This window comes from Loxodonta africana, chromosome 18 (assembly GCF_030014295.1).
Source record: "Loxodonta africana isolate mLoxAfr1 chromosome 18, mLoxAfr1.hap2, whole genome shotgun sequence".
Classification (NCBI taxonomy): Eukaryota; Metazoa; Chordata; class Mammalia; order Proboscidea; family Elephantidae; genus Loxodonta; species Loxodonta africana.
Genome location: NC_087359.1, coordinates 34,460,789 through 34,488,708, shown reverse-complemented (window position 1 = coordinate 34,488,708; position 27,920 = coordinate 34,460,789). Strand labels below are relative to the sequence as shown.

The 27,920-nt window shown below is 52.5% G+C and overlaps 1 protein-coding gene across 2 annotated transcripts; it reads right to left on the bottom strand.

Moving 5' to 3' along the window:
* Positions 1-141: 141 nt before the first annotated feature.
* Positions 142-27,920, bottom strand: JUP (junction plakoglobin). Of its 2 annotated transcripts, none has more exons than XM_010594450.3 (15): positions 27,836-27,920; positions 16,386-16,601; positions 15,034-15,293; positions 14,553-14,791; positions 13,535-13,736; positions 12,544-12,688; positions 12,319-12,422; positions 10,741-11,079; positions 7,658-7,813; positions 7,245-7,364; positions 5,368-5,518; positions 5,142-5,263; positions 2,185-2,224; positions 1,757-1,911; positions 142-1,421 (listed from the first exon to the last, which is right to left on the bottom strand). In XM_010594450.3, exons 2-14 carry the CDS (start codon positions 16,591-16,593, stop codon positions 1,772-1,774), a joined length of 2,226 nt encoding a protein of 741 aa, XP_010592752.2. In that variant the 5' UTR covers positions 16,594-16,601; positions 27,836-27,920; the 3' UTR covers positions 142-1,421; positions 1,757-1,771. The 2 variants fall into 2 exon arrangements, with proteins under 2 accessions (XP_010592752.2, XP_003414274.2); XM_003414226.4 differs by having other exon boundaries at positions 16,386-16,598; positions 27,836-27,919.

The following is a 27,920-nucleotide window of genomic DNA, read 5'->3' as shown; positions in this document are numbered from 1 at the left end:
CCCTGGAAGTGTCCCCAGAGTGATGCCAGGGCTGGATCCAAATGAATAAGCAGGTGAAGGCATTCCAAGCAGAGGGAAGGCCTTGAAGAAAGAACAAGGCAAGAACCAGTGGGGAGGATGCTGGCTGTCAATTTAGTGTTGCTTGAGAGCAGGGTGGGAGGTAGGTGGCCAGGGTGGGTCTGGTCTCCAAGTCTCAGGCCATGGGGGGTGTGACTCCCAAGAGAGAGACGTCAAATGTGTATTCCGATTGCCTTGTGTGGTGGGGTGGGGATGGAGGGTGAGAGGCCAGCAAGGAGGTAGCCTGTTAGAAGAATAAGGCCTGGGGTCCCTGAAGAGGGGACTCAGTCGTCTCTTCATGCCTCCTAAGGTTTTAAGCCAGGAGCCCTACGAATGTGCATTCAATTAAATTGACTCCTGTTCCTCAAACACCTGTTTCTGCCCAACTCCCCCACTCTCCTTGCCTCTCTCTCTCTCTCTCTCTCTCTCACACACACACACACACACACACACACACACACACACACGGCAACCATGAGGACACACAGAACCCAGCCATGGGGAGCTACGGGGACCTCCTTGTCTCACCTCACTCCCTTAAAGAGTCTCCACTGGATCTGTGTGTTATTTTTATTTTCTTTGCTTTGGTCTATACAAAACACCAATAACCAAAAACATAAAGCCATAATAATAAAACTCTTCGGTGGGACCTCTCCCAGCTCCCCCCTCCATGTGCAAGAGGTGGTGGGGGAGTTTGAAACAGAAAGGGGAAGAAAAAGCCCCTCACCGCATCGCACACCAGAGGGGTCAGCCAAGAGCACTTCTGGGGTTAGCTAGGGCAGTCATGTGGGTGGGGCGGCCATGAGGGAGCTGTCCCCAGAGCTCCCCAGGAGGGGCCAAAGCCAATTTAGAGTCCTAGAGAGAGAAGCAGGGAGTCTCTGGGAGTGGGGGACTCACTCTCCCGTCTCCACCCCATCTCCCCTGGATGATCCCTGAACTTTTCAAGAGAATCTTTGGATTTCAGGGGTTTGGGCCTTGAACCCAGGGCTTGGAGATCTAGGGGGCTCAGGGCAGCTGGTCAAGTGGAGTTTGGTGAAAAGATCAGACTAGAAAAGGAACCCAAAACCTTGGGATCCAGGTGCTGAGCCAGGCAGGCCCAGGGTTTGCTGGGCGGGAAATAGTGGGAGACTTGACTTAAAGCTTCAGTGGCCAGGGCCACGGGGTAGGGGAGGGCTGCTGGGCCCTGGGTCCACAGCCCAGGACAGAAAAGCAGGAGCAGAGCACCATCCCAAGAAAGACCCTGCAGAGGAGAACCTCTGTAGGCGTGGGGTCAGCAAGAAGTCACCGTGGCTCCCTCCCTGCTCAGGCAGTGTCCTGTCTGGCCCCATCACCTGCACCTGAGGCTCTCAGATGAGGAACCGCACCTGGGGGTGGAGCAGACACAGAGGGTCAGGGGCTCAGCAGGCCAGAGTCCCCCAGAGGCTCCTGCCACTCCACATCACCCACCCACCACCCATAGGAGGGGCTGGGTCGCTTTCCTTAGAGAGAAGGGGCTGGAAGGAGCAGGACTCCTCCCACCAAGGAAAGATACTAGAGCAAGGGAGGGTGGGGCATGCCTTCCATGAAGAAGCTCAGCAGCCACACTCATTTCCCTTGAAAAGGAGCCAGAATTTCAGCAGAGAAATGGGAGGGACTCCATGAGAAGGGCCTCAGGAAGTCTGAAAGGAAAGGAAACCAAGGAGGGAGGGATGTGCCGTACTGGGGGTCGAGGAAGCTAGGCCAGCATGTGGTCCGCAGTGGGGTAGGTGGGCCTGAGGCCATCACTGTAGGTGTCAATGGCGTAGTCCCCGTCCATGTCCAGGGGGTCCAGGGGCACATCACTGGAGTACATGGGACGGTAGGTGGCATCCATGTCTGGGGAGAAGAAGGGAGCTCCATTCAGGGATCTGCAGGCCACCCTCTGGGAGGGGGTCTGGAGAGCCCTCTGCTGCCTCCTCGACCTCTGCCCATGCTCTGTGGCCCCGACCCCCTCCCCCAGCTCCCATATCCCAGACTGGAGTACCCATGGATACTACACAGTGGCTGCCACTGGCCCTTTGGCTGTAGGGACACAGCATCTCTCCTTCCCTTATACCCACACAGCCCTGCTGGGTTCTCCAGAGCTGCAAGGAGTCTGCACACACTTACCGTCTGCATAGGGTTCATTGATGGGGATCATGCTTTGGGCCTAAGGACAGAGAACAACATTGTGAGGGTGAGGGAGTGTAACACACAGCTCTGGGCCGGATATGAGTTGGGGGCAGAAAGAGATGCTTCTTAAAAGGGGGCCAGGGGAAAAGCAAAGATCCCTTGGGGAGTGACAAAGTGGGGTCACCCAGTGCCCGGATGAACTTGGATGGAGGGTCCCACCATTCATGCTTGGGGATCCCCACAGAACTGGAGCAGTCCTGGGGAGAATGGTAGAGGTGAGAGGTCTCAAGAATGGGTGCAAGGATCTGCCCCACCCAGGATCAGGGCTGCTGCTTGCCTATACAGACACACCTCGTTTTATTGTGCTTTGCAGATATTGCGGTTTTTAAAATTGAAGGTTGGTGGCAACCCTGTGTGGAGCAAGTCTATCGGTGCCATTTTTCCAATAGCACATGCTCACCTCATGTCTCTGTGTCACATTTTGGTAATTTTTGCAATATTTCAAACTTTTTCATTATTATTATATCTCTTACGGTGATCTGTCATCCGTGCTCTTTGATGTTACTATTGTAATTATTTGGGGGCGCCACAAACAGCGCCCATATGCCAACAAGCTTAATTGGTAAATGTTGTGTGTATTCTGACAGCTCCACTGACCAGCCATTCCCCCACCTCTCTCCCTCTCCTCAGGCTTCCCTATTCCGAGACACAACAATATTGAAATTAAGCCAGTTAATAACCCTACGATGGCCTCTAAGTGTTCAAGTGAAAGGAAGAGTCGCATGTCTCTCACTTTAAATCAAAAGCTGGAAATGATTAAGCTTAGTGAGCAAGGCATATCGAAAGCCCAGACAGGCCAAAAGCTAGGCGTCTTGTGCCAAACAGCTAAGTTGTGAATGCAAAGGAAAAATTCTTGAAGGAAATTAAAAATGCTACTCCAGTGAACACATGAATGATAAGAAAGTGAAAACAGCCTTATTGCTGATATAGAGAAAGTTTCAGTGGTCTGGACAGAAGATCAAAACCGTCACAACATTCCCTTAAGCCAAAGCCTAATCCACAGCAAAGCCCTAAATCCCTTCAGTTCTATGAAGGCTGGGAGAGGTAAGCAAGCTGCAGAAGGCTGCTTCATGAAGTTTAAGGAAAACTGTCTTCATAACACAATAGTGCAAGGTGAGCAAAGCGAGTGCTGATGTAGAAGCTGCAGCAAGTTATGCAGAAGATCTAGGTAAAATAATTCCTGAAGGTGGCTACACCAAACAACAGATTTTCAATGCAGACGAAACAGCCTTACATTGGAACAGTATGCCGTGTAGGACTTTCATAGCTAGTCAGGAGAAGTCAATGCCTGGCTTCAAAGCTTCAAAGGACAGGCTGATTCTCTTGTTAGGGGTTACTGCAGCTGGTTGACTTAAAATTGAAGCCAGTGCTCATTTACATTCTGGAAACCCTAGAGCCCTTAAGAATTATGCTAAAGCTACTCTTCCTGTGCTCTATAAATGGAACAACAAAGCCTGGATAATAGCACATCTGTTTACAACATGGTTTACTGAATATTCTTAAGCCCACTGTTGAGACCTACTGCTCAGAAAAAAAGATTCCTTTCAAAATATGACTGCTCATTGACAACGCACCTGGTCACCCAAGAGCTCTGAGGGAGATGTACAAGGAGATTCATATTGTTTTCATGCCTGCTAACACAACATCTGTTCTGCAGCTCATGGATCAAGGAATAATTTAAACTTTCAAGCCCTATTATTTAAGAAATACATTTTGTAAGGCTATAGCTGTCATAGATAGCGATTCCTCTGATGGACCTGGGCAAAGTAAATTGAAAATCTTCTGGAAAGGATCCACCGTTCTAGGTGCCATTATGAACACTCATGATTTATGGGAGCAGGTCAAATATCTACATTAACAGGAGTTTGGAAGAAGTTGATTCCAACCCTCATGGGTGACTTTAAGGGGTTCAAGGCTTCAGTGGAGGAAGTAACTGCAGATGTGGTGCAAACAGCAAGAGAATTCGAAGTGGAGCCTGAAGATGTGACTGACTTGTTGCACTCTCATGATAAAACTTCAACAAATGAAAAGTTGCTTCTTATGGATAAGCAAAGAAAGTGGTTTCTTGAGATGGAATCTACTCCCAGTGAAGATGCCGTGAACATTGTTGAAATGACAACAAAGAATTTAGAATATTACATAAAAGTAGTTGATATAGTAGCGGCAAGATTTGAGAGGAGCGACTCCAATTTTGAAAGAAGTTCTACCGCGGGTAAAATGCTGTCGAACAGCATCTCAGAGAAATCTTTCATGAGACGAAGAGTCACTCGATGTGGTAAACTTCATTATTGTCTTGTTTTAAGATATTGCCACAGCCACCCCAGCCTTCAGCAAGCACCACCCTGACTAGTCAGCAGCCGTCAACATCCAGGCAAGACCGTCCACCAGCAAAGAGATTATAAATTGCTGAAGGCTCAGATGATACCTAGCATTTTTTAGCAATGAAATATTTTTTAATTAAGGTATGTACATGGCTTTTTTAGACAGAATGCTATTGCACACTTAGACTACAGTACAGTGTAAACATAACTTTTATATGCACTGGGAAGCCAGAAAATTTGTGTGACTCACTTTATTGCAGTAGTCTGGAACCAAACCCACAATATCTCTGAGGTATGTCTATGTAGACCTTTGTACAGATTGGAAAAAAGCACCCCTTCCTCAAACCCTTCATTACCAGTTTGCATGAAATAAAATTACCATTTTCAGAGGTCAAAAACAGATATATGGTTCAACTTAGTACTTCCATCTGCTGGGCATTTGTCATAAAACCATCCAATTACAAAACAAAAATCTATGAGTTGACGGTATGGTGGGAGCCCCCCTAACCGTGCTCTTCTTGTGCAGTATACCACCTGCGCAACCATCCACTGCAGTCAGCCCCGGATACTCACAGCCTCCCAGGCAGCTGGGTCATGCTTGAAGAGGGAGTTGGTGAGCTCCACTGACACACGCTTGCGGTAATCTGGGTTCTTGTCCTCGGAGATGCGGAACAGGACAGCAGCAGCATAGGTAGCTGAGCAGAGAGGCAAGGAAAGACCGATTCAGGCACCTGCCTCTACCTCAGACCGCGGAACAAGGCCTTCCCCCCTCCACGTCACCCGCTGCACAGGCCCTCACCGGTGCCCTCGTTTCGGGAGTGCAGCAGCTCCATGAGTGGGGCCGAGGCCCCCTCAGCATCAATGGCATCGGCCGCCTCCTTGTCCTGGGCCAGCTCGCACAGTACCCCTGCAGCCACACGCTGGATGTTCTCCACCGACGAGTACAGGAGCTGGGGGGAGAGGCACAGCGTGGGGAGGGGTAAGGCGGGTGAGGGGTGGGGTAAGGCGGGTAAGGGGTGAGGCAGGCCTGGCAGCACAGCCCTCAGTCCTTCTCATCTTTCCCCCTCTTTTCTGGATTTAACACAAGCTCATACTGGAAAATGTGGAAGGCCCAGGAAAAGCATAAAGAAACTGAAAAAAAAAAAAAATCGCAAGCAAAACAAAAAAAAAAGTTAGACACAGCCTGTTAACACATTGGCATATTTCAATTGCATTTTTATCAATAGTCCACTTGTTGCATATAAAATTTTGATTCCTGCCTTTTTCATCTGACATTGTAGCATAAAGCATTTTCCTATATTATTAAAAACTTTTTTAAGAATCTATGAGCGCATATTGATACTCAAGAGAGAGGAGAAAAAAAAAAACCGTTGCCGTTGAGTTGATTCCAACTCATAGCGACCCTGTAAGACAGAGTAGAACTGCCCTCACAGGGTTTTCCAAGGAGCACCTGGTGGATTCGAACTGCCAACCTTTTAGTTAGCAGCCGTAGCTCTGAACCACTGCGCCACCAGGGTTTCCCAAGAGAGAAAAAACACGCTAAAAAAACAATGACAACTGAGACTAATAAAAGACTCATCGGTCACCACTGGAGGGAGCTATGGTGCCAATCACTGAAAATTAAGAACAGGAAAAGCTTTCAAAAACAAAAAACTCTTCTTAAACAGCATTGTATATGGCCATGTGATATGATTTTAACCATTCCCTATCATTGGGTATTTGGTTTGTTTTCAATTATTATAAGTAACATTGCAATTGTTAGCTTGGTGCATAAATCTTTGCCCACATTTTAAACTATTCATAAGGAAAGAGTCCTAGACTTGAGTTACTTTCTTGGTCAAAGAATATGAACATTTCAAGGCTCTTTATACATGTTTGGAAACCCTGGTGGAGTAGTGGTTAAAAGCTATGGCTGCTAACCAAAAGGTCAGCAGTTCAAATCCACCTGGCGATCCTTGAAAACTCTATGGGACAGTTCTACTCTGTCCTATACGGTCACTCTGAGTCGGAATCGACTCAACAGGCAACTGGCTTGGTTAGTTTTTTTGGTTATACATGTTGCAAAATTGCCTTCCAACTTATCCTCCCACCAGTGATGTGTGAGACCACCTATTTCATCATCTTTACCCACACGGGGCACTTCCATTCTTTTTTCCATTGCCAACTGGACAGTGGAAAAATGGGCTCTCACTGGGGGGTAAGCTTCATTTCTGTAAACCCTGGGGCTGAACACTGCTTCCTTTTGAGCCACCTGGGAATGATTTGTTGCTTTTGTCCATTTAACTACTGGGATCTTGTATAACCACGTTCTTTTATGTAGAAGGATATTAAACCCTTGTGTGTCGTGATACTTGCAAATATTTCCCCAGTTTGCTGTTTACATTTTAATGTTGTCTAGGTTGTTTCTGTGATACATAGACGATTTTAATGTTTATCTGGTTGAATCTCAGTTTTTTTTTTTTTTTTGTCCTTGTAATCTCTTCTCTTGCTTTTAAGCTTGCAAAGCCATTCCCATCCAAGGGTTTGCGTAGTGGTCTCTCCTGGTGTGACCTCTTGATGCCCGGCCCAGCCCTCCAGCCCCTTAGAGATCATGGTTCCCAACCTTCTCCCCTCAGCTGGCAGTGGGGAGAAGTAGGGGCTGGCGGGACCTCTCCTGCCCACCTGTCCCAGACTCACCTGCACAAACAGAGGGATGGTATTGAGCCGGAAGATCTCCATGCGGTTCATGGGATCACGAGCAAGGATATGCAGTGCTCCAGTGCAGCCCTCCACAATCTCCTCCATCCTCACGCCATCCTGAAGCCAGAGGAAGCATCAGGGCATGGGACAGGTGGCCTGTGGACACGGCCATAACCTCCCCATGACACCCTGACGAACCTCACTGCTCTTTGGAGTTGGTATCAATCACAACTCCCCTCCCCACCTCACATGCATACATGTGCACACACACATATGTGCACACATGCAATGCGCGAACACACATAATACATGTAAATACATATGCATGTGTGCACACTCATACACATTTGCACAGAGGACGCCCTGATTCCCAAGGGAGGGCTATTATAGGCACCACCCCGCTCACTTACCGTGTAGGGCTGCTGTGTGCCCGCAGCCACATGGCGCTGGGCATCCTGGTGGGCCTTGACCAGCAGCTGGACGAGGCGGGGAATGACCGCTGCCTCTTGCAGTGGGGCATGGTTAGCAGGGCACAGGGCCAGATTCCTGACCAGGCCGATGGTTGCCTGGCAAGAAAGGGTATTGGTCAGGGGCATTTCTTGGACATTTGGAAGATCCCAGTTCCCCAGCATCAGACATCTCCTACCTCCCCTGCCTCTTCTGTCCACCAGGCCTGACACAGACATGCTGGGAGATCTCACGAATGAGACCACCAGTCCAAGTCCCTTATTCTACAGGATCTGTGGGTCCTCATGTCTAACTCTAATAAACAAACAAAAAAAAAACCAAAGCCATTGCCATCAAGTCGATTCCGACTCATGGCAACACAATGTGTTGCAGAGCAGAACTGCTCCATAGAGTTTACTTGGCCATGATCTTAGTAGCAGATCACCCCAGGCCTTTCTTCCACAGTACCTCTGGGTGGGTTTGAACCACCAGTCTTTAGGTTAGTAGTCAAGCAGAAACCACTTGTACTACCTAGGGACCTTCTAATTCTAGTAAAAAACCCAAACCCATTGTCATTGAGTTGATTCTGACTCATAGTGACCCTATAGGACAGAACTGCTCTGTGGGGTTTCCAAGGAGCAGCTGGTGGATTTGAACTGCCGACCTTTTGGTTAGCAGCTGTAGCTCTTAATCACTGTACCACCAGGGCTCCTCTAACTCTAATAAAAAAAAATAGCCCCTGCTAAAGTGATACCCCATTCCAGAACATTCCACCAGCTCGCATGCCCTGACCCTCACTTCTGTCCCCTCTCCCTTAACCCATCTACAGACATGGTCTTACTTGCTTTTCTGATAGTTCCCAAACCCTGATTACCAGGAAGTCTTTGCTGTGGTTGACCCCAAAGCCTCCTGCTTTGGTGATGATCAATGGTAATCAACCCCCAGCAGGGCAGTTCTGGGAAAATTTCTCCTCTCCGGGGCCCCCAGGAGCCTCTCTGGCTTCCCATAATCCCTTAGGGTCTCGCAAAGGGATTTGTCCTCTCATTTGACCCTCCAAACAAGAAGCCAGGAGGGCAAGGACAAAAAGTCTCCAGATGAGAGATGATGACACAAGCATAGGGGTAGAAGGCTTGCCAAGGCTACTTAGTCACTTAGCTGCAGGGTTGGGAGGCAAACCCAGCTTTCCTGTCTTGTAGTCAGTGGCCGGTCTCCTCACTCCACTCTCTCCTCTACCTCAGGCTGCCAGCTGGGACCAAACGCCAAGGGACGAGCCACACGCCGCCATTTTGTTTTCTTCACTATGGATTATTTGTCAATGTATACAATCACTAGAGTTATTCTTACCTATACTGTTCAAATTGTGTCACACTTGGCTGGTGAACCCTGCCATCTGGCTTCTGTGCTCTTTCAACAAGAGCCTTTGTCTATGGTAGTTTCCTCACACTCTGGCACCAGGCATTACTCTAGATTTTGGCTCTTTTATTTGTTTCTACACATAGGCGCACACACACACACACTGTCTCTCTCTCTCTCCCTGTCCCTTATAACCCTGTCCCTTGGGCCTTTGTACCACCGGGCTCACCCTTACCCCCTTCCCCATGAGAGAAAGGGGGTACACGTCTCTCCTCTACCCAGGCAGCCTTCTGAGAAGGGTTCACCCCTTCACATCCAGAGACTAAATGTCTCCCAGAATCTGCTCTTCTCTTTGTCCTTTGAGTACCCGCCCCCTGAGTTTTAGCAGGACACATGGCGGCCCAGCTGGTGATCACATTTCCTGGCCTCCTTGCATCTAGATGTGGCTAAATCATCAAGTTCTGGGGTGAGAGCCAAGGCAACATGTCCCATTTTCTGGCCACTGCTGGCCCTTCCTCTCTTTGCCCACTTCTGCGAGACTAGACACATCTGAGGGGATAGTGAGACAATTCGACCATTCCTGTGAGGACAGCCCCCTCATCCGGACCCTCTGGCACAAGAAATGTACTCCATGGACCAAGAGCATCACCTGGGAGCTGGTGAACCAGAACCTGCAGTTTAATGAGAGCCCCAGGGGACTTAGGTGCACATTAAACTTTGAGAAACACTAGTCTAGGGATGGTGGAGCTACAAGATAGAGAGACTCTGGATCTCTGGAGCGGAACCATCAAGGTCCAAACTGTTACTAAATGAAATAAACTCCTATCGCATTTGAGCCACTATATTTTAGGGGCTATTTATTATAGCAAGGAGCCCTGGTGGTACAGTGATTAAGCATGCGGCTGCTAACCAAAAGGTCAGCAGTTCAAAACCACCAGCCTCTCCATGGGAAAAAGACATGGCAGTCTCTTTGTGTAAAGATTACAGCCTTGGAAACCCTGTGCGGCAGTTCTAGTCTGTCCTATAGGGTCACTACGAGTCAGAATCAACTTGATGCCAACTGGCTTGGCTTGGTTTTGGTTTGTTATAGCAGAGTCCCTGGGTGGTGCAAATTGTTACCGCACTCAGCTGGTAACCAAAAGGTTGGTGGTTCAAGTCCACACAGAGGTGTCTGGGAAGAAAGGCCTGGCACTCTACTGCCAAAAAATCAGCCACTGAAAACCCATGAAGCTGGTTTAGCTAAACTAGCAAAAAAAGTCTGCCTTTAGCATTATGCTCTTTTAAGAACTATCTATATATGACCAAAGTAATAAGAGCAACTCAAAACATTAGATAGGAACCTTAGCAGGGAGCGAGTTTACATTAATGCGGAAGGAACAACTCAGAAAAAGAGGGTAAGAATAGTTGTATAACTCAAAGAATGTAATCAACATCACTGAATTGTACATGTAGATACGGCTGAATTGGTGTTATATTTTGCTGTGTGTATCCCCAGCAACAACAACAACAAAACCCTGTGGAACACAGTTGTATTCGGACGCACATGGCATCGCCATGGGTTGGAAGCAACTTGGTGGAAGCTAGCTTGGCTTGGCTTTGTTACAGCAGCTTTGCCTGTACCTATACAGTACCTAACCCTGGCCACAGGAGGCCCTTGCCTTGCCCAATGCCCACCCCCACTGGCAGTCAGTACCTTGACCAGTGGCCATTGGTTGGGCTGGTTGAGCAGCTTGACGATGGCTGGGATGCCATAGTTGAGGCGCACAGAATTCTGGGCCATCTCAGCCTCAGGGTGGCGGCTGGTGAGGTGGCGCAGGGCGCAGACGGCCGGCTCTGTGATGTCATCCTTGTCACCGGCACGCAGGATGGCATGGATAAGAGCCTCCACACCACTGTTCTGCGTCACCAGTGTCTTGTTCTTGCTGTTGTTGCATGTCAGGTTGGAGAGCGTGCCCGTGGCACAGGTGAGGACGTTGACATCATCCACACTCAGCTGGTTCACCAGAATCTTCAGCACATTCTCCAGGCCCTCCTGAGGGTCGGGGAGGCAGCGGAGAATGAGGGAGACTCTTGACTCCAGGAAGCCTTCCCAGTATTTTCCAGGGAGAGAGATGGCCGAAAGGGGTTCAAGCCTAGACTCAGCTGATGCATGGTCAGCCCTGTTCCCCTCCATGTCAGGAGCTGAGCCAGGAGTTTTCATCCCCATAATCCTGCCAACATCTGTGAAGGAGTATTACTAGCCTTCAGAGGCTCAGAGAGGTTGAGGGACTTGCCTGCGGACCCCTAACTAGTGGGCTGTATTTGAACCCAGGCCTGGTTCCAAGTGCCAAGCTCTTTCTTCTGCCCTGCCCTGCCTCTTCTCTGGATCTTCAGCTCCAGGCCAGGCCCAACTCAGACCGAGAGAGGCCTCTAGGCTGAAGAAACTGTAGAGGAGGCCACATGCTTCAATGGCCCGGCTGACCCATTTTCACACAGTCTCACCCTTCTGGGCCTTCACCACTACCCTCCAGTGGTCCTCAAGCCAAATTCCACTTTCAGGAAAGATCTCCATCCCAGAAGCCTCACTTCTCCCAAGGAGAGCCATGTGGGCTTGCAGTGGAAGAGAAAGATCTCAGACTTTGGGGACAGACAGTACTGGGTTCAGATCCCAGCTTTGCCATTTACTAGCTGTGACCCTAGGCCAGCTACTTAACTCTCTGAGCCTCAGTTACTGCATCTAAACAATGGGGTCCCACCTGCTACCTCCATGTTGTGGAAAGAATTAAATGAGCTAAGCCCACAGGTGCCTAGCAGAGTGCCAGCACACAACAGGTGCTCAAAGAGCAGCTAACCAATTGACGGGGGAGGGGTTCTTAGGAACAGTAATCTGGCCGGAAGGAGGGCCCAGGAGATTTGTCCTGAAGCTGCATTTTCCTTAATTTGTGTTTTTGGCCACCAGCACCCCACTCCAAAGCTGTCCCTTGGCACACTACTGCTCCCTGTCCCAGTCTCCAGGTCAAAACCACTCCTCTGGCACCCTCTGAACTCCAGTTTAAAAACAACCCCTTTTCTCTTCCCTTCCCTATCCCTAAAGGGAATTCAGTCCTTAAACTAAAGGGATGAGGGTCTTCAGGGTATTTCTGATCTTAGCCACCAAGGGGGAAGACTGAGAGGCCCCAGACTCCCATGGACTCTAAGGTCAGACTCCCAGACAGGCTGGAGGAAGGACGTGGTAAGAGGGGAAGATGAGGCAGCCACAGAGGCCGGCCCCAGGCCCAAATGCCTCTCTCACCTGCTTGGTGGCCACGTCCGAGAGGTTGCGCAGGGTCCAGAGGCAGTTCTGCACAAGGCGGGGGCTATTGCTCGTCAGGTGCTTGCCCAGAGCCTGCATCCCACCTGGGTAGGGGTGGTCACGTCAGCCACAGTGGAGCACAGCTGACTGAGCCTGGCTGCTGGGCAGGCCCCCATTCCAGCCCTCCTAGCCACATGGGTCACTCTCACAGGCCATAATACTTACCAGCCTCCACAATGGCGGGCTTATTGCTGGGACACACAGACAGCACCTTGAGCACACGGCTGGTGGTCCAGAGCAGCTTCTCGTAACTATAGTTGCGCATAATCTGTACAAGGGCCTGGGGTCCTCCATTGGCCAGGATGATCAGCTGTTGGGGGGACGGGTGAGAAGGGGGTGTGAGACAGACAGGGAATAAGGAAGGGAGAAAATAGGCCAACGGAACTGTCATTACTAAGTTTCAGCTAAAGCCTGAATAGCTTTTGTGCCCATTAAATTAGACAAAATTTTGAAAAAAGGATAATACCCAATGCTGGCAAGGATTTGGTAAAACCATATTAATATACATTGCTGCTGGTAGCATTGTAAATGAGTACAATCCTTTTGGAAAACCATCTGGGTAAAAGCCTAGAAATGTTTAAAAAAAAAAAAAAAATCTTAGCCACATGATGAAAATATAGCCTATGATAAAATCTACTCTGGGAAGAGCTAGCTGCATGCCCAAAGATGTTCATTACAGCATTGTTTATAAAGGTGGGAAATTAAGAGCAATCTAATGCCCTGCTTCGGAATAAAGTTTGGGGCCTTCACTTAATGAAATGTTATCTGGCCATTATAGTGGGTGGTTTTGAGGACAATACAGCAAAAACAGGAAAAAAAAAAAATATATATATATATATATAGCTCATGTAGAAAACAGATCAAAAGTTGCATATTTGCTTAGACTACAATTATGCAAAACTAGCCCCAGAGAACAATACTAGAGGAAGTACACTGAAATGACAACAGTAGTTGTGTGAGGATGATGAGTGATTTTTTTGTTCCCTTATCCCTGAAACATTCAATGATTTGATGAAGCATATACATCTGCATTACATAAATATTTAACCTAACAGGAGTAGCGGGGCAGCAGCCGGAAGCTGCAGCAGAATGGAAGGTGAAGCAATGGCAGGCCTCGGGCCTCGGGCAGGGCAGGGCAGGGCAGGGCAGGGCCCACCTTGCTCTCCTGGTTGCCATAGGCCAGCAGCTGCAGGCAGTCGGTGGTTATGGCCAGGAACTTGGGGTTGTTCTTGTTGAGCAGGGGTACCATCTTCTGCAGCCCATCCGCCAGGCGCACCGCCATCTTGGCGCCCTCCTGGTAGAGCAGCAGATTGTGCAGGGTGGTGATGGCGTAGAATAGGACCGATTCCACGGGGGAGCTGGGATGGCAGGCAGGGGGTTAGCTTAAGTTGGTGCAGGGGTCTGGGATAAATGTGGGGTTCCTACTGCCCCCAGGAAGCCTTCCCAATATCAACACCCCCATGGAAATATCCCTTTGCTAAACTCTCACTGTCCCTACTGAGCAACTACCACGTGGAAGGCTACATGCTAGAAAGGCCCTGCAAGGAGTTTGGGGGGAATACTATTAAAATCTCCACCCTCCAGAACCCCCAGCTAGGTACAGAGATGGAGGAAATAGGCCAGTCTACACATTATAAGGTCGGGAAAGAAAAAAGTCACAGGGGGCTTTCCACCTGCTGTTGCCTCTGCCTGGAATACTCTTCCCTTCACCTACAACAGACAAACTCCATTCATCCTCTAACCCCCTGCTGTCAGAGTGAACAGTTCCTACCTCTGAGCAATCCTGGATGTCCCTCTGCCCTAGCCTATATCATATGGTGACAATTAACCTGCTGTTTAAACACCTATCTCCCTGGTGGACCAATGGTTAGGCACTTGGCTGCTAACCAGAAGGTTGTTGGTTCAAACCTACCCAGTGGCTCTATGGAAAGGAAGCGATGGTGATCTGCTCTCATAAAGATTACAGCCTAGAAAACCCTGTATGGGGCAGTTCTACTCTGTCACATGGGGTGGCTACGAGTTGAAAATCTACTCAGCAGCACCTAACAACTCCCCAGCTACGCTAGAAGTGCCTGGGCAGCATGGTGTGGCCTGGCACCCAGCACATAGTAGGTGCTCAGTACATGTTCTATGGGAGCCCAGGGAGGCGGGGGGAGTGAGTTAGGGGCTGGCACCTGAGCATGCGGACCAGGGCAGGGATGCCGCCCGATTTGAAGATGGCAAGCAGCCCCTCACGGTGGTGGGAGAGGTTGTGCAGGATGCTGGTGGTGCAGCGGGCCGTGTCCAGGTCGCTGGTGTTCTGCATGGTGCGCACCACAGCCGCCACCAGCTGGGGCGAGCCCATCAGAGCCCGCCGCGATGCCTCCTTCTTAGACAGCTGGTTCACAATCATGGCAGCCTTGGTCACCACCACCTGCAGGGGAGGGGGAGAGCCAGGGGGATATGATGAATGGGTGGGCCAGGCCAGGCTGCCACTGTGGGGAGGAGGGGCTGGGAAACCCATTGACAAGGTTCAGCAGGACCCAAGTCAGACGCTCCTCTCTGTGGGGACTCTGGGCCGATGACCTCCCCCAACTCCAAGAGGACCCCTCCCCTGAGGACACCTGACCTCACCCTCCCTGCCCTGGCACCACCCCAACCAGGCCGCTCACGGACCGGGTCCTCATCGTTGAGCAGTTTGGTGAGCTCGGGCAGGGCGCGGGTGGCCAGCTCAGCATCATCCTGGTAGTTGATGAGATGTACAATGGCTGACTTGAGCATCTGGGACGGCTCCGCCAGCCGCTGCAGGTTGGTGGCCTGCCCTTCCACCTGGGTGGCCAGCAATAGCGAGCTGTCCTCCCCTGTCACGCCAGGACACATGGCCTCCCGCACCCTCTTGGCTCTGGCCGTCGTGGATATCTGGTACTCCAGGTCACCTAGGGACCAACAGGGCAGGGACTGAGCTGCAGGAGATGGGCAGGGACAGTGGCAGCAGGGCAGACTGCACAGACAGCCCAACCCAGGTTCTCTGGGCTGCCTCCCACACAACCAAAGCTCCAGAGTACCACTCCCGAGTCTGCCTCTAACCAGTGACCTTGGGGAGGTCACCACTGCCTCAGTTATTTAATCTGTAAAATGGGGGCTCCACCTGTCCTGTCCACCGCATGGAATTCTTATGAGAATTAAATGAGATAATAGTTGTGAACCACTCTGAAAAGAAAGGATTCATGTGCCTGGCACGTATCACTACAAAAATGTCACGATAATTACCATTAATAGGAATAGCTAATATTGTTGAGCATTGATGATGTGCCCGGCAATGAATTAAGTGCTTTTCTTATCTTTTCTCATTTAATCCTTATAACAATCCTACAAGGTAAGTACTATTATCTCCATTTTACAGATGGGAAAACTGAGGCACAGAGATTTTTTTTTTTTTTTTGGAAGCCCCAACCCAGGATCTGAACCCAGCAGCCTGACTCCAAAGTCCAAACTCATACTTTTAACCATCAGGTAGACAACCTAGGTCTCTTTTCAAACCTGAAATTTTGTGATTCTAAATATACCCTCATCAGCAACTCTCCCATTATACAGGCAAGTAAACAGAGGCTCAGAGAGCCACTCAGTGTCATATAGCAGATCAGCAGGAAGTCAGAACAGAAAGCAGGGACTGTTTCTCAGCTCAGACTTCAGATTCCTTCTGCAGATCCCATTCCCTGGGCACCTGGGATTCCCACAAATAGGGTGCCCAGGCAGCCCTGTTCTGGCAACGGTCCCAACAGCCCCCAAGTGGAGGAGGGCAGAGGCTCTACCCTCTAATTAGGCAGGAAGGAGGACAGGTCTACTTGGCTTTCCCACCTGTGCTTTTGGCTGCCAACACCACACCTGGCCCTGCCAAGCCAAGCCGCTTCTGTCCTCTGCCAGGAAAGAGACCCCCTCAGACCAGGAACCCCTAAAGTTAGCCTCCTCTTCCCCTGCCCTCTCTCTCCAGGTTTTCTGCCCACAGAAGAGCCCCCGGGGGTCCTGACCTTGGTTCTGGGGCACACCCTGGGTGTAGGCGGTAGTCTTCTTGAGCGTATACTGACGTGCGCAGGAATCGTCCTCCTCCATGATGCCCTTGCTGCTGACAGAGGGCACACAGGTGTTGGCACCTGAGTGGATGCCTGAGTCGTAGGTGTATGTCTGCTGCCACTCAGTCACCTTGATGGGCTGTTCAATCAGGTTGATCACCTCCATCGTGGCTGCTGGGGGCACAAGGAAAGTCAGCTGATCCCAAGCCTGGCCTCCCAACACCTGGCCCAGCCCCCAGCTCCATCCTCCCAGTCCCCAGCTCCTCCAGCCCATCCCCACCCCAGCCCACCCTCCTCCATCCCCACGCCCTGCCCAGCTACCCCTTCCCTCACCCCATCGGGGAGAAAATCAAAGCTCCAAGGGCCTGGTGGGCTTTTGGGGGTGGGGGGAGAGAAAGAAGGGCACCAGGCCCAGGAGGCGCTGCCCACGATGGGACACCCTAGGCGTGGAGGAGCCCCAGGGGTGAGTGAGCCCTGGGCTTGCATCACTGAATCCAGCTCAGGGTGGAGTGAACCCCATGGGGGTGGGGCTCTAAAGAACAAAATGCCCCTACACAGCCTGAGCTCACTCACCTCCGTGCCCCACCCAATATTCCCAGAGGCAGGAGGAGTCGCTCAGGACTTCCTGCAGCTTCTGGGGTTGCATGAGCCCACCCCCACCAACTGGGGCTCCTGGGAAAGGCTGTGGAGGAGGCAAGGCAAGGCAGCCATTGGACAGGAAACTGGGTGGGGTAGGGAAGCAGTCAGACAGGTTTCTCCAGGGAGCCCAGTAGGCTGCTGGGAGCAGCCAGTGGTGCCTCAGAGACTTGAGGTTCTCACTTTCCCCAGGTGGGGCAGGATCACAAGTGGCCCCAGAGGACAAGGCCCAAAGGCCCCCATCTCTCCCAGCACCCCAGCTCCTAGAAGCCTTTCCCAGGTTTTTGAGCCCCACAGACAAGTTCAAATCTCAGCTACTTCACCTCGCTACTCTGAGCCTCAGTGTTCTCATCTGTAAAACGGGCTAACACCACTTCCCTTGCAGGATATTGTATTTGCAAAGAATGCAGCATAGTGGCTGGCTCATAGTAGGTATGCAATGTTGGTGTACTTCCCATTGGGTCTGTGCTTGGCTCTACTGTCTTAGGAGCTGACCTCCAGAAGTGGGCAGCCTGGGAGGGGAAACCAGGGAAGGTGAGACCCAGTGAGGACCTGTTCTGTCAGCATCGCAAGTGGTGTTCAGGGTACATGCTCTGTTCCCCAGTTTACAGATGCAGAACCTGAGCCTCCACCAAGTGAGGCGGGACAGCAGAGATATGTCAGGGATAGGACCAGGTACCAGGCATGAGTGACACTGAAGTCCATGGCCTTTGCACATCCCAGCATGGCCCCAGAGAGCAAGGTCCCCACTCAGACCCCAGGCTACCCCCCGAGGCTGGGCAGTACCCATCACCTCAAACCAGTTTTCCTGCTGTGAAAAGTGACCAGGTGAGGATGAGGGTGGGGTGGCTGGTACTACCTGGCCCCACCTCAAGAACAAAGAGCATGAAGGATAAAATGGCCCAGAGCCACCTGCCAGGAGAATGACGAATAATACTTCAGGTATCCCGCCTTTTACAGTGATTCCTGGCCCCTTCCCTGCCCATGAGCACACCTGCAACAGGCAGAGGCAGAGCCACCCTGGCTCCCAGCTGCCTCCTTCTCTCCTCCCATCACCCCGAGTGAGTGACTCAGAGTTTCAGGCTGATAAACAGAAGCAGGCCCAGAATTGCAGACAGAGCCTCTGTGCCGCCAGATGTGCCCAGCTGATTCCCTGGCATTCGCCAATGGTGGCTATTTCAGGAGGAGCCCCCTGCCACCACCCCCCATACATACTCCTTCACCAGCTACAAGGAGGTGGAATGACCAAGGGCAGGAAACCAGAGGCTCAAAGAAGTTAGTCTCTGGAAAACACTGCCTGGCGCCCCTCCTCCTTCCCTGGACCTTTCGCCTGCCCCAAGGATGGGACCCAAGAGAACACAGGAGACCGAGAGGGGTAAGCCTGTCAGCAGGAGCTGCCCCAGGGAAACTCAGACAGGAAAACTTGACATCCAAACATTTGAAAAGGAAGGTGAAACTCTATGGGTAAATACGGTAAGTAGCATTTACCCTCTGTCCCAGCTTGAACTGTGTCCCCCAAAGGCATGTTCAAGTCCTAATCTCCAGTACCTGCAAATGAGACCTTATTTGGAAATAGGGTCTTTGCAGATGTCATCAAACTAAGATGAGGTCATACCGGCAGAGGGTGGGCCCTAAATCCAATGACTGATGTCTTTATCTGAGAAAAGAGAGGAGGATTTAGACACGGAGACACGGAGGAGGCACGCAGGGGAGAAGGCCCTGAGAAGATGGAGGCAGAGGTGAGTGATGCTGCCACAAGCCAAGGAACAGAAGCTGGAAGAGGCAAGGACGATTCTTCCCTAGAGCCTTCAGAAGGAGGGTGGCCGTGCCGGCACAACACCCTGATTTCTGACTTCTGGCTTCCAGAGCTGAGATAATAAATTTCTGTTGTTTTAAGGCACCCAGTTTGAGGTACTTTGTTACAGCAGCCCTGGGAAATTTTTAAAAAACCAGTTGCCATCGAGTTGACTGACTCACGGTGACCCCATACGTGTGAAACTGGGCTCCAAGGGCTTTTCAGTGGCTGATTTTTCTAAAGCGGATCAATCTTTCTTTCGAGGCACCTATGGGCGGACTCAAACCACCAACCTTTTGGTTAACAGCATGTTAACCATCTGCACTACCCAGAGCCCCTAGGACACTAAAATACCCTCTAAATGCCACTCTGCTGGGCGGAGGGCTAGACCAACACCTGACGCTCAGCCTCAGTCATCTTTGGTCAGATGAAGTGGACATCTCCAGCCCTGATCAGTAAAAATGTCCCATCCTACGCAGAAAATGCCCCTCCCAATAGTCAGCTGCCCAACCCTGGGGCTTCTCAGCTGAGGAGAGGGGATCAGAACCACAGGGACCATTGGCTCATGAGCCCCATGTTAAAGGGATCACCAAGGCCAAGGCTGGCTACCGAGAGGAGTTTCCTCAGCAGTTCCCTCACCGCAGCGGCCAGCCCAAACCTGGAGTGAAAAGGAGCCGAGGGCTGAACAGCCCAGGGTGAAACAGAACCCACACGGAGGTCAAAGGAGACCATGGGGAGGGAGCCAAGTTGCCTTTATTACCAAATGAATCTCATTCTCCTTCAAAGAAACCCTGGCAGGCATTCTATTATTTCCATTTTCTAGGTGAGGAAACTGAGGCTTCCCATGGTAGAAACTGTAAATTTCCACTCAAGTCCCCCCAAGTCTGCCTCACTGTGGGACCAGCGTGTAGTCTACTAGAGAGGCTGCTCCCAAGGACAGAGGGACACCTTGGTGTTGAAGGGACAGGCCCAGACATCCTGCTGCAGAGAGTGAGGGACAAGAGGGGGTTAGATGCATGGTAAAAAAAAAAAAAAAGAAAAGGGGCTGGGTTGAGCTGAGCCCCCTTCACCAAAAGAAGGAGAGGGCGATGGGCCAACAGTGGTCAGAGCTGGAGGGAGAGCACCGGCCTGTGAATCAGGAGTCCCAGGTACTAATTAGTCCCTGCTCTGCCACAAACATGCTGGGTGTCCTGGGGTGATTACTCCCCCTCTCTGGGCCTCATCTACAGAAAGGGTAGTAGCCAGGTGATCTTGGGTATCTAAGGAACATTGATGTCTAAGATTCCCAGCACAGACAAAAGTAGGCTGAGGGTGGGCAGGGCCAGGGGCAGAAAGCAGTTCAAAGAGGACACCACCATACTCTTCTTGAGGAAAGGCTAATGGAAGAGTTGTTGCTACAACAGGAAGGCTAGCAGTCAGACCTCAGGTAGGACTGGCAACTAGCCCTACCTTCTCCCCAGGAGAACCAAGAAAACTCTCCCACAAGAAACAGAAGTGCTGGTTTTACATTTTCCAGGGTGAAGAGGCCCCACCCTGTTTGGTTTAGTCCACCTCCACCCTGGACCTGGAGTCAGACCTTCTGCAAGGCCCCTGGACAGAGCCAGAGTGGAAGCAAGTGAGACAGACGAAGCCCTGCCCATGCACCCTGGCCAGAGGTGAGCAGAGACAGAGACAGGGCGGCTTTCTGAGTTGAATGGGGGGCCTTTGTTTAGCAGCACACTCTACTGTTGGCACGATGGGAGGAAGACGCCAGCTCAAAGATCACAGGGTGGGGTCGGGGACAGGGACAGGAAGAGAAAAGGGACAGGAAGAGAGGAGATGGGCCCTAGAGAGGGTGGGCAAAGGATCCCTCACGCTACCCCATCCACACTGGTAAGAGTCTTTGAGAAAGTAGTGAGACTGCCCTTCATTCCTGCTTCCTCCTCTGCACAGCCAACCCAGTAGGCTGGCACTGGGCACCCTAAATCCAAGACTGTCCCAGCAGAGTGTGACCCAGCACTGACATTAAAAATAACCTCCGCCAGAGCTACACCAGGCTCCTGTCTCAAGCAGCACCCACTGGGGACAGCCAGTATCAGACATAGCTGGGCTGGGCTGCAGAGTGCCAAGTGTCAGTAAGACACCTGGAAACTGGGACGGTTCCGGCTGCCCAAGAGGCTGCACTAGAGCCAGGCTCAGAAATGTTGCATCTGGGTATGAGAAGAGCAGCGGCAGGGGCCAGTATCCCCAAAGGGCTACTAGGGCCAGAGGCCAGCAACCCATGCAGACTTGGATCATGGGCTGAGACAATGACAGAGGAAGGGGGCTGTGTGCAGGAGTGGAAAAAGAGCACGATATTCCCACGGTGGTGGCTCTAGCCCAGCCCAATCCCTCACTGGCTGTGTACCTTGGTGAAGTCCCTCCATTTCCTGAAGCTTCATTGTCCTCATCTGTAAAATGGATTACTCCTTTCTCCAGACCCTTAGGTGTATCCAACACAATCATGACTATGGAAGCCCTTTGCCAACAACAGAGCCCCAGGCAAGCACTGTTCTTATATTCAACAAGCAAAGGGATGGCAGAGGAGGTGGCCAGCCCAGAGACAGGCCCAGCATGCTGGCTGGCTACCAGTCTACTTTTTGGGGTCCAGGAGCCAGGGCAAGACCAGGCTTCCTTTCTCTGACCCTCAGACCAGGGCTAGGAGAGGAGCTGCCTCCCAGTCCAGGGCCAGAGCCAGGCTACAAGTTGTGTCCAGGCCCTGGGAGGGGAGAAGAGCTTGGCCCAGGCCAGGTGGAAACACTGCAGCTGCCCTCTCCCCAGTCACGTGAGCACCTCCTGCAGCCAGGCTGTCTGGCCAGCCAGGCATGGACATTCCCCACATAGCAGCCCCCGGGGGAGGCTGGGCCCTGCGAGGTCACCAGTCCCTGCCCTCCCCCACTGTCTGAGATTGGCCAGCAGTCCCTCCCAAGCACAGACAGAAAACCAGGGAGGTAGACAGGACTGCTTCCTTTGAGAACCTTGCTTCCTTGCTCAGGCTGCAACTTCCCAAGGAGGCCTCTCCAGGAGGGAACCTCCTGCAGAGCCTGGGTCTACCCCATCAGACTGGTCAGGTCATTCCAACAGGGCAGAGATGGAAACAGGAGCTGCACAGGACCCAGGCCCTGCGGTCAGGGTGCCCACGCTTAGGAAGAGAGAAGACAGAGAAGCTAATGGTGAGCTTCCGCAGGAAACCCTCACTTGCAGGCTGAAGGACAGACCAAGCTGCCGCCTGAGGACAAGCTTGCGGAGGGCGGGGGGGGGGGGGCCTCAGGCTCAGGCTGACCCAGCTGCTGTTTGTTTTCCTCCTTCTGGGCTCCTTCCCAAAGCAAACAAACCAGGGCGGGAAAATGAAGGGGATTTGTGGGAGAGGGAAGTGCCCCGGCCAAGGGGCTTGACTTAGGAAGCTCTGGGCTCCCCTGGTGAGGGCTCCAGCTGGAGCTCCATTCCCTGCCGGTGACCCTGTGAGGGCAAAATCCCAAACCAGCAGATGACCCCAAGCCGGGAGTCCTGGAAGTGGAAAAACACTTTAGCCAGGATCTGGGTGCAGCAGCGCCCGTGACATAACTGAATACACAAGTACCCTGTGCCTGCTGCTCTGGACCACCCCCTGGGGGGCTTGGGCAGCCCCCACCCTGTGGGCAGCCCACTTCTTAATGAGAGCAGCACTGACGCAGCTGGTGTCCAGGATTCTCCAGGGGTCCTTTCCTGGCCTCTCCTGGAAGAGCAGGGAAGACCGACTATTCATTTTTACTAGTCCCCTGTCCAATAGTCTCTGGAGAAAACCAGGACTCGGGTAAAGCTTTGGTAAACATTTGTTATTGTATACCGAGTGTGAGCTCATGGAGGCTAAAAAACAAGAGGATGCTAAGAAAGGAGACAGGAAAGAATTGTTAGTGACGGTTGCCTCTGCGGAATGGGATTATGGGCAATTTCTTTTTCCTTCTCAAACTTTTCTAAACTTTCAAAATTTTTTTTTTTTAACAGTGATCAGATATTATTTTTTCAGTCAGTGGGGAGGGGGTTGTAGCCCAACCTCCTCCTCGTCCCCAAATAAGCAGCTTGTTGATGGCCTAGTCCCCCCTCCCAGCTCCCACCCCCGCTCTGGGAAACCAGAGACTCAAGAATCCGCTGTCTTCACAGTGAGGAAAGAAATGGGGACAGAGAGACATAGGATGTGTTAACCCGCACACAGGTGACAGAAAGCTGAGCTTCCTGCCCAAGGGCCCCCAAAGGCTCAGATGCCAGAAGGCTGAGCAAAGGGAAATGGTCAGAGAGCTTTCTTTTCAGGCCTGGCCAAGGAAGTTGCTGGAAAATGAGGCAGTCCACGTCCATCCACAGACCTCCACTAGAGTCAGCCAAGTCCCGGGAGAGAAGCCTCACGGTGTCACTTGTAGGGACACAAATTCTAGTGACCTGGCCAGCCACACCACTCTTTTCTCTTTACAGGGGTCACTGGCCCAGCCTGGCCATGGACACCTGCCCCTCTCCCTGCCATGCCCCTCTTCTCCAAAAAGACATAACACTAAGAGTTTCCCCAGGGACCCCAGCAGACCTCAGACTCAGCCACAGGTGCGATTCCTGCCAGCCCTCCCCCAGCTCACACAGAGGGGGCCCTGCTTCATCCCCTTCAGAGAAGAGTCAACCCCAAGCCTCCATCTCTCCCTCTCACTCTTCTTCAACTCGAGATCTTGTCTCTAACAGACAGGAAGTCCTTCTTCCTGTCTAGCCTTCATTCCTTCTAGAAAAGCATCTATCCCAGTGGCTCTTGTGTCCTCAGTGGTGATAAGCTTATCACCCTTTTAACAGCAATCAGCCAGGACGGAGTTCATTCTTTCCCTCTCTGTCATGACATACCCCTCAACCTTCTCTTGTCTGATATCAGTTACCCCCATGCCTGGAGTCCCTTCCTGACCTCAAGGGATCTGAAAGCCCAATGGTGATAGGCGCAGCACCCAGGCTGCCACACGGCATATAGGATTTCCCCCACCCCGTTTCCCAGGCCCGTTCCGGTACCCAGTTGGCAGAGGTGCCAGGACCAGGCAGGTCTAAGAACAGTCTGACACCAGCTACTTCCTGAAGAACCAAAGCTCTGGCTGACAGACAGCACCCATGACCCCCCACTCCCATCATCAGAAAGGCCCGTACCCCCCAGCCCTCAGGTCTCCCAGGCTCCAAAGCAGAGGACAGCCAGCTTCCCCTGAAGAGCAGCCTGGCAGCCCCCTGTGGCACAGTCCAGCAGGACATTAGCCCAGGCCTAAATCTGCTCTCACTTCTTTCCACACCACAGGGAGTAGGCACTCCCACTTTACTTTGGCTCAGCCCCAGCCACCAGCAAAGCAGGCAACTCCCACTTCCTACACACAGTTAAGCCTAAAACAGCCCAGGGTTCTGCCCAATTGGAAAGCAGGAGGCGGCAGCAGCTTTGACCCCTGCTCCCTGCCAAGCCCTACACCTCCACCACAATCCCTGGTCCTGGAATATAGCCCCTCTCCACCAGGAACTAGAAACCAAGGCACAGGGGCAGTTTCAGAAGGCTGGAGGCTGGGACATGAGTCACCCCCACCTGATAAATCTGCTTCCACCTTCACCACCCCCACACACCTTTCTGGGCGTTTCTGAATTCTCCAATCTCCCAAGTAGAGGCTCTGAAAAACGAGCAACAGGAAAATTCTCCCTGGAGCTCCACTGGGGTGATATGGTAGGATCAACTCTGGGCTTGGAGCCAGAGGACCCCAATACCAGTCCCAGCCCTGCTTGGGTCTTCTGTGCAACCTTGGGCCAGTTCCTTAACTTCCCTGAGTTTCAGTTTCCTCATCTGTAGAATGGGGATAACGATACCTGCCTCTAAGGATCATGGGAAGTATTCAGTGAGAAAGGTTCATGAGAGCATTTTGTATCTAGTATCTGCATAGTCTTCCCTTGTTCTTAAAGCTACCATTTATCAAGCACGTACTGGGTGGTGCTGTTGTTAGCTGCCATCTAGTCGGCCCCTGACTCATGGCAACCCCGGGGATTGGACCACTACGACCCATGGAGTTTTCATTGGCTGATTTTTGGAAATAAATCACCAGGCCTTTCCTCCTAGTCTGTCTTAGTCTGGAAGTGCTGCTGAAACCTGTTCAACATCATAGCAACGCACAAGCCTCCACTGACAGATGGGGAGTGGCTGTGCATGAGAAGCACTGGCCAGGACTAGAACCCTGGTTTCCCACATGAAAGGCAAGAATCCTACCACTCATCCACCACTGCCCTCACTTACTGGGTCCGTAGTTATTATTGTCCCATTTTACCCAGGAGGTCACTGAGGCTCAGAGAGATGAAGTGATTGACCAAAGCCACATAGGTACTGAGTGACAAAGGTGGCATTCAAATCCAGCTCAGTCCAACCCAAATCCCTGTGCCCAGAGTTGCCCCGCTATAATGCCACTCCAAAAAACAGCCCTTCTGTACACTAGTCAGTTGTCCCAGCTCATTCCAAGTGGGATCCTCTCCCTAGTCCCTCCCAGGCCCTGTAGAGGCATCCCCTCTCCCCACACCTGTACTCCCCTCCAGGGGTCTCCAGGAAGAAAAACAGGCTCCAGGGCCCAGCCTGACCTTCATTCCTACATGCTGCTTTCTCAAAGCTTCAGTCCTGGCAGCCCTACCAGAGGTTCCAGGGGGGATGGGGTGGGGCTGGGGTGCGGGGTGGAGGTGGGGCTGGAGAGGGCTCAGGTCACCCAAGCTGGGGCTTGATCTAGCAAGAAATGACTAATCTGATCCTACCTTATTTATTCCTCTTCCCTCCTCTATTATCCCCCTCCCCTCCAGTAAGCAGCCGGTTTTCATGAGGCGCCTCTCAGCGATGCTTCCTCAGTATTAACTTTTTATCACAGCCACAAACCAGATTAGCTAAACTAATTATTTAGCCTCGGTAGTTACAACACCTTCCCCTTCTCCACCTTGGCACTGAGAGGAGGGTAAACAACTTATTTGGGCCGAAACTCCATGCCCCTGTGGCTCCCCAGAGGTGCAGACCCCACTAACAGAGAAGTCCTGGGGTTACCTCTCCAGCCTCCTGCTCAGCCCAGGGCACCCTACCTACCAGGGCATCCCATGGTGGGGGCAGCTGGGTTCCCAGGTCTGACTCCCCTCCTTCCCTAACTCTCCCATCCACAGCCATGAAAGAAGGGGTCCCCAGTGAGTCAGGGCAAGCCAAGTGATGTTCCCGCCACCCACCCCTGCTCCCCAGGACTGAGGGACAGCCTGGCTCTTCTGTTCCCTCTGTGTCCCCCAAGGAAGCTGGGCTCCAAATTCCTCCAAAAAAGACCACACCTTAGATTTTTGAAAAGATATTGTTGAAAGCCTGGTAGAGATCTTTAACTTGGGCCAGAGGAGAGGGGCTCTCAGGAAATGAGGGGGGCAGGGAGGGCCTAATGAAGCTCTGCAGCTCTACCTAAGCGAAGCCTTCCTCGTAGCCCACTTTACCCATCAAAATCTCTCAGGAAAGGGAGGTGGTGGGGAAAGGACTGCACAAGCTTCCACAAACAGTGCACCTTCATAATTCAGAAGTCAAATGGAAAGCAAGCCTCCCAGCTCCAAGGTCTTCGGCCTCAATTACCAGCCAGCTAAACAGCGTGGGCGTTGGGGTATAGAAAGAAAATGAGAACAGTCACTCCCCCCACCCCGTCAGTTTGGCCCAGCCCCACCGCACCCCCATTCCTAAGTGGTGGTGGGGGAAGCAGAGCTTGGGAGGGAGGGCTACTAGCCCAGGCCTCCTCATCGGAGGGGGTGTGGTGGTCCCCCAGGAGGCAGGAAAAGAAGGAAGAAGCTGCTTCCCCTCTGGCCCACACCCCCCATCGGCCCCCACCTCAGGCCCCAGGGGCCCAGCAAACAGGATGGGGGGCTGGGCAGGGAGGACAGGCTGGGCCAGCCTGGGGCCAGCTGGGGAAAGGGGCTTTCTGCCCCACAAGAAGGTCCCTCTAAGTCTGGGGGACACTCTGGTCAAGGAGGCAGGAAAGCCCCCAGAGAAATCTTCCTTCTGGAATACTTCCTCCTGGAAAGTTTGCTTTGGGTGATTTTTCCAAAAATAAGAGGTTAGAGAGGAAGAGTAGCCCTGTTCCCATATGAACACTCTGGGAGCCACAGCTATTGGAAACTGGGCCAGGTGACCCCTCCGCCCTGAAACCTCTACCCACGCAGAGACCCGCTCCGCCAAGATCCTGATCGAGCAACGGGGGGCAGAAACCAGCTGGGCACTGAGCCGGGCCCTGCATCAGCCTCATTGTCGCCCCATCCCACCTCCGCTGGGGGATCCACAGCCCGGCACCCACCCGAGCGAAGGGAGGCGCCCCAGGTACACTGCCGACCAGGCTCGCAGAGAGGGAGGGTAGGGCCTCTGGCCTCGGTGCGCTCACCTGCTCGGCAGGTGGGGGCCGCGTCTCTGTGAAACTGTGCGCTCGGCCCCCACAGTTGGGCAAGCCGGTCGCAGACAATAGGGCCCCACCCAGGCCTGGGGGAGTAGGGAGGGAGGGAAAGCGAGGATGACGCGTGGGGTGGGGTAGGGGTGGCCCCAAAGAGTCCAGCGGCAGCAAGTTTCCCAAACCGTAAATTCCTGACAGCTGAGTGCGCCCTGGGACGCAGGCGGAACAGGTCAAAGTCTTCCCCAAAAGCTCAGGGCGAGAGTCAGGGGCCGGGCGTCGGGCGGGCTTCTCCGACCCGAGGAAGACACGACTCTGGAAGCACCTGCCCTGATCCCTCCCGGACCTTCTTTGATCTCCAGATCCCGAAACCCCCAACAGCGCCGGGCCGGAATCTCGCGCTCCGTTAGTCTCCACGCCCAGGACCCCAGCGCGCCCCCTGCCGCCGGTGCAGGGTGGCGCCCCCTACGCCCGCCCTCACCTGCCCCGAGACTGCTGGGACCTTCTGGCCCCTCGCCGCCCCTTCCCTCGCCCCAGCGATCCCTGCCCCTGATCGTCCGCACCTGCGTGTGAGCCTAGCCGGGCCGGGTCTGGGTCGGGCCGGGGTCGGGGCCGGCGCGGGCAGCGAACTGAGGTCGGCGCGCTCGG

What these genes read in the sequence shown, in the direction of transcription:
- JUP (XM_010594450.3), bottom strand. Translation starts at nt 16,593, where the DNA reads ATGGAGGTGATCAACCTGATTGAACAGCCCATCAAGGTGACTGAGTGG. An exon ending in ATGGCAACCAGGAGAGCAAG is followed by an intron (nt 12,689 to 13,534) that starts GTGGGCCCTGCC and finishes TCCCCCCAACAG; the next exon opens with CTGATCATCCTGGCCAATGG. An exon ending in CCATCCCTCTGTTTGTGCAG is followed by an intron (nt 5,519 to 7,244) that starts GTGAGTCTGGGA and finishes CTCTCCCCCCAG; the next exon opens with CTCCTGTACTCGTCGGTGGA.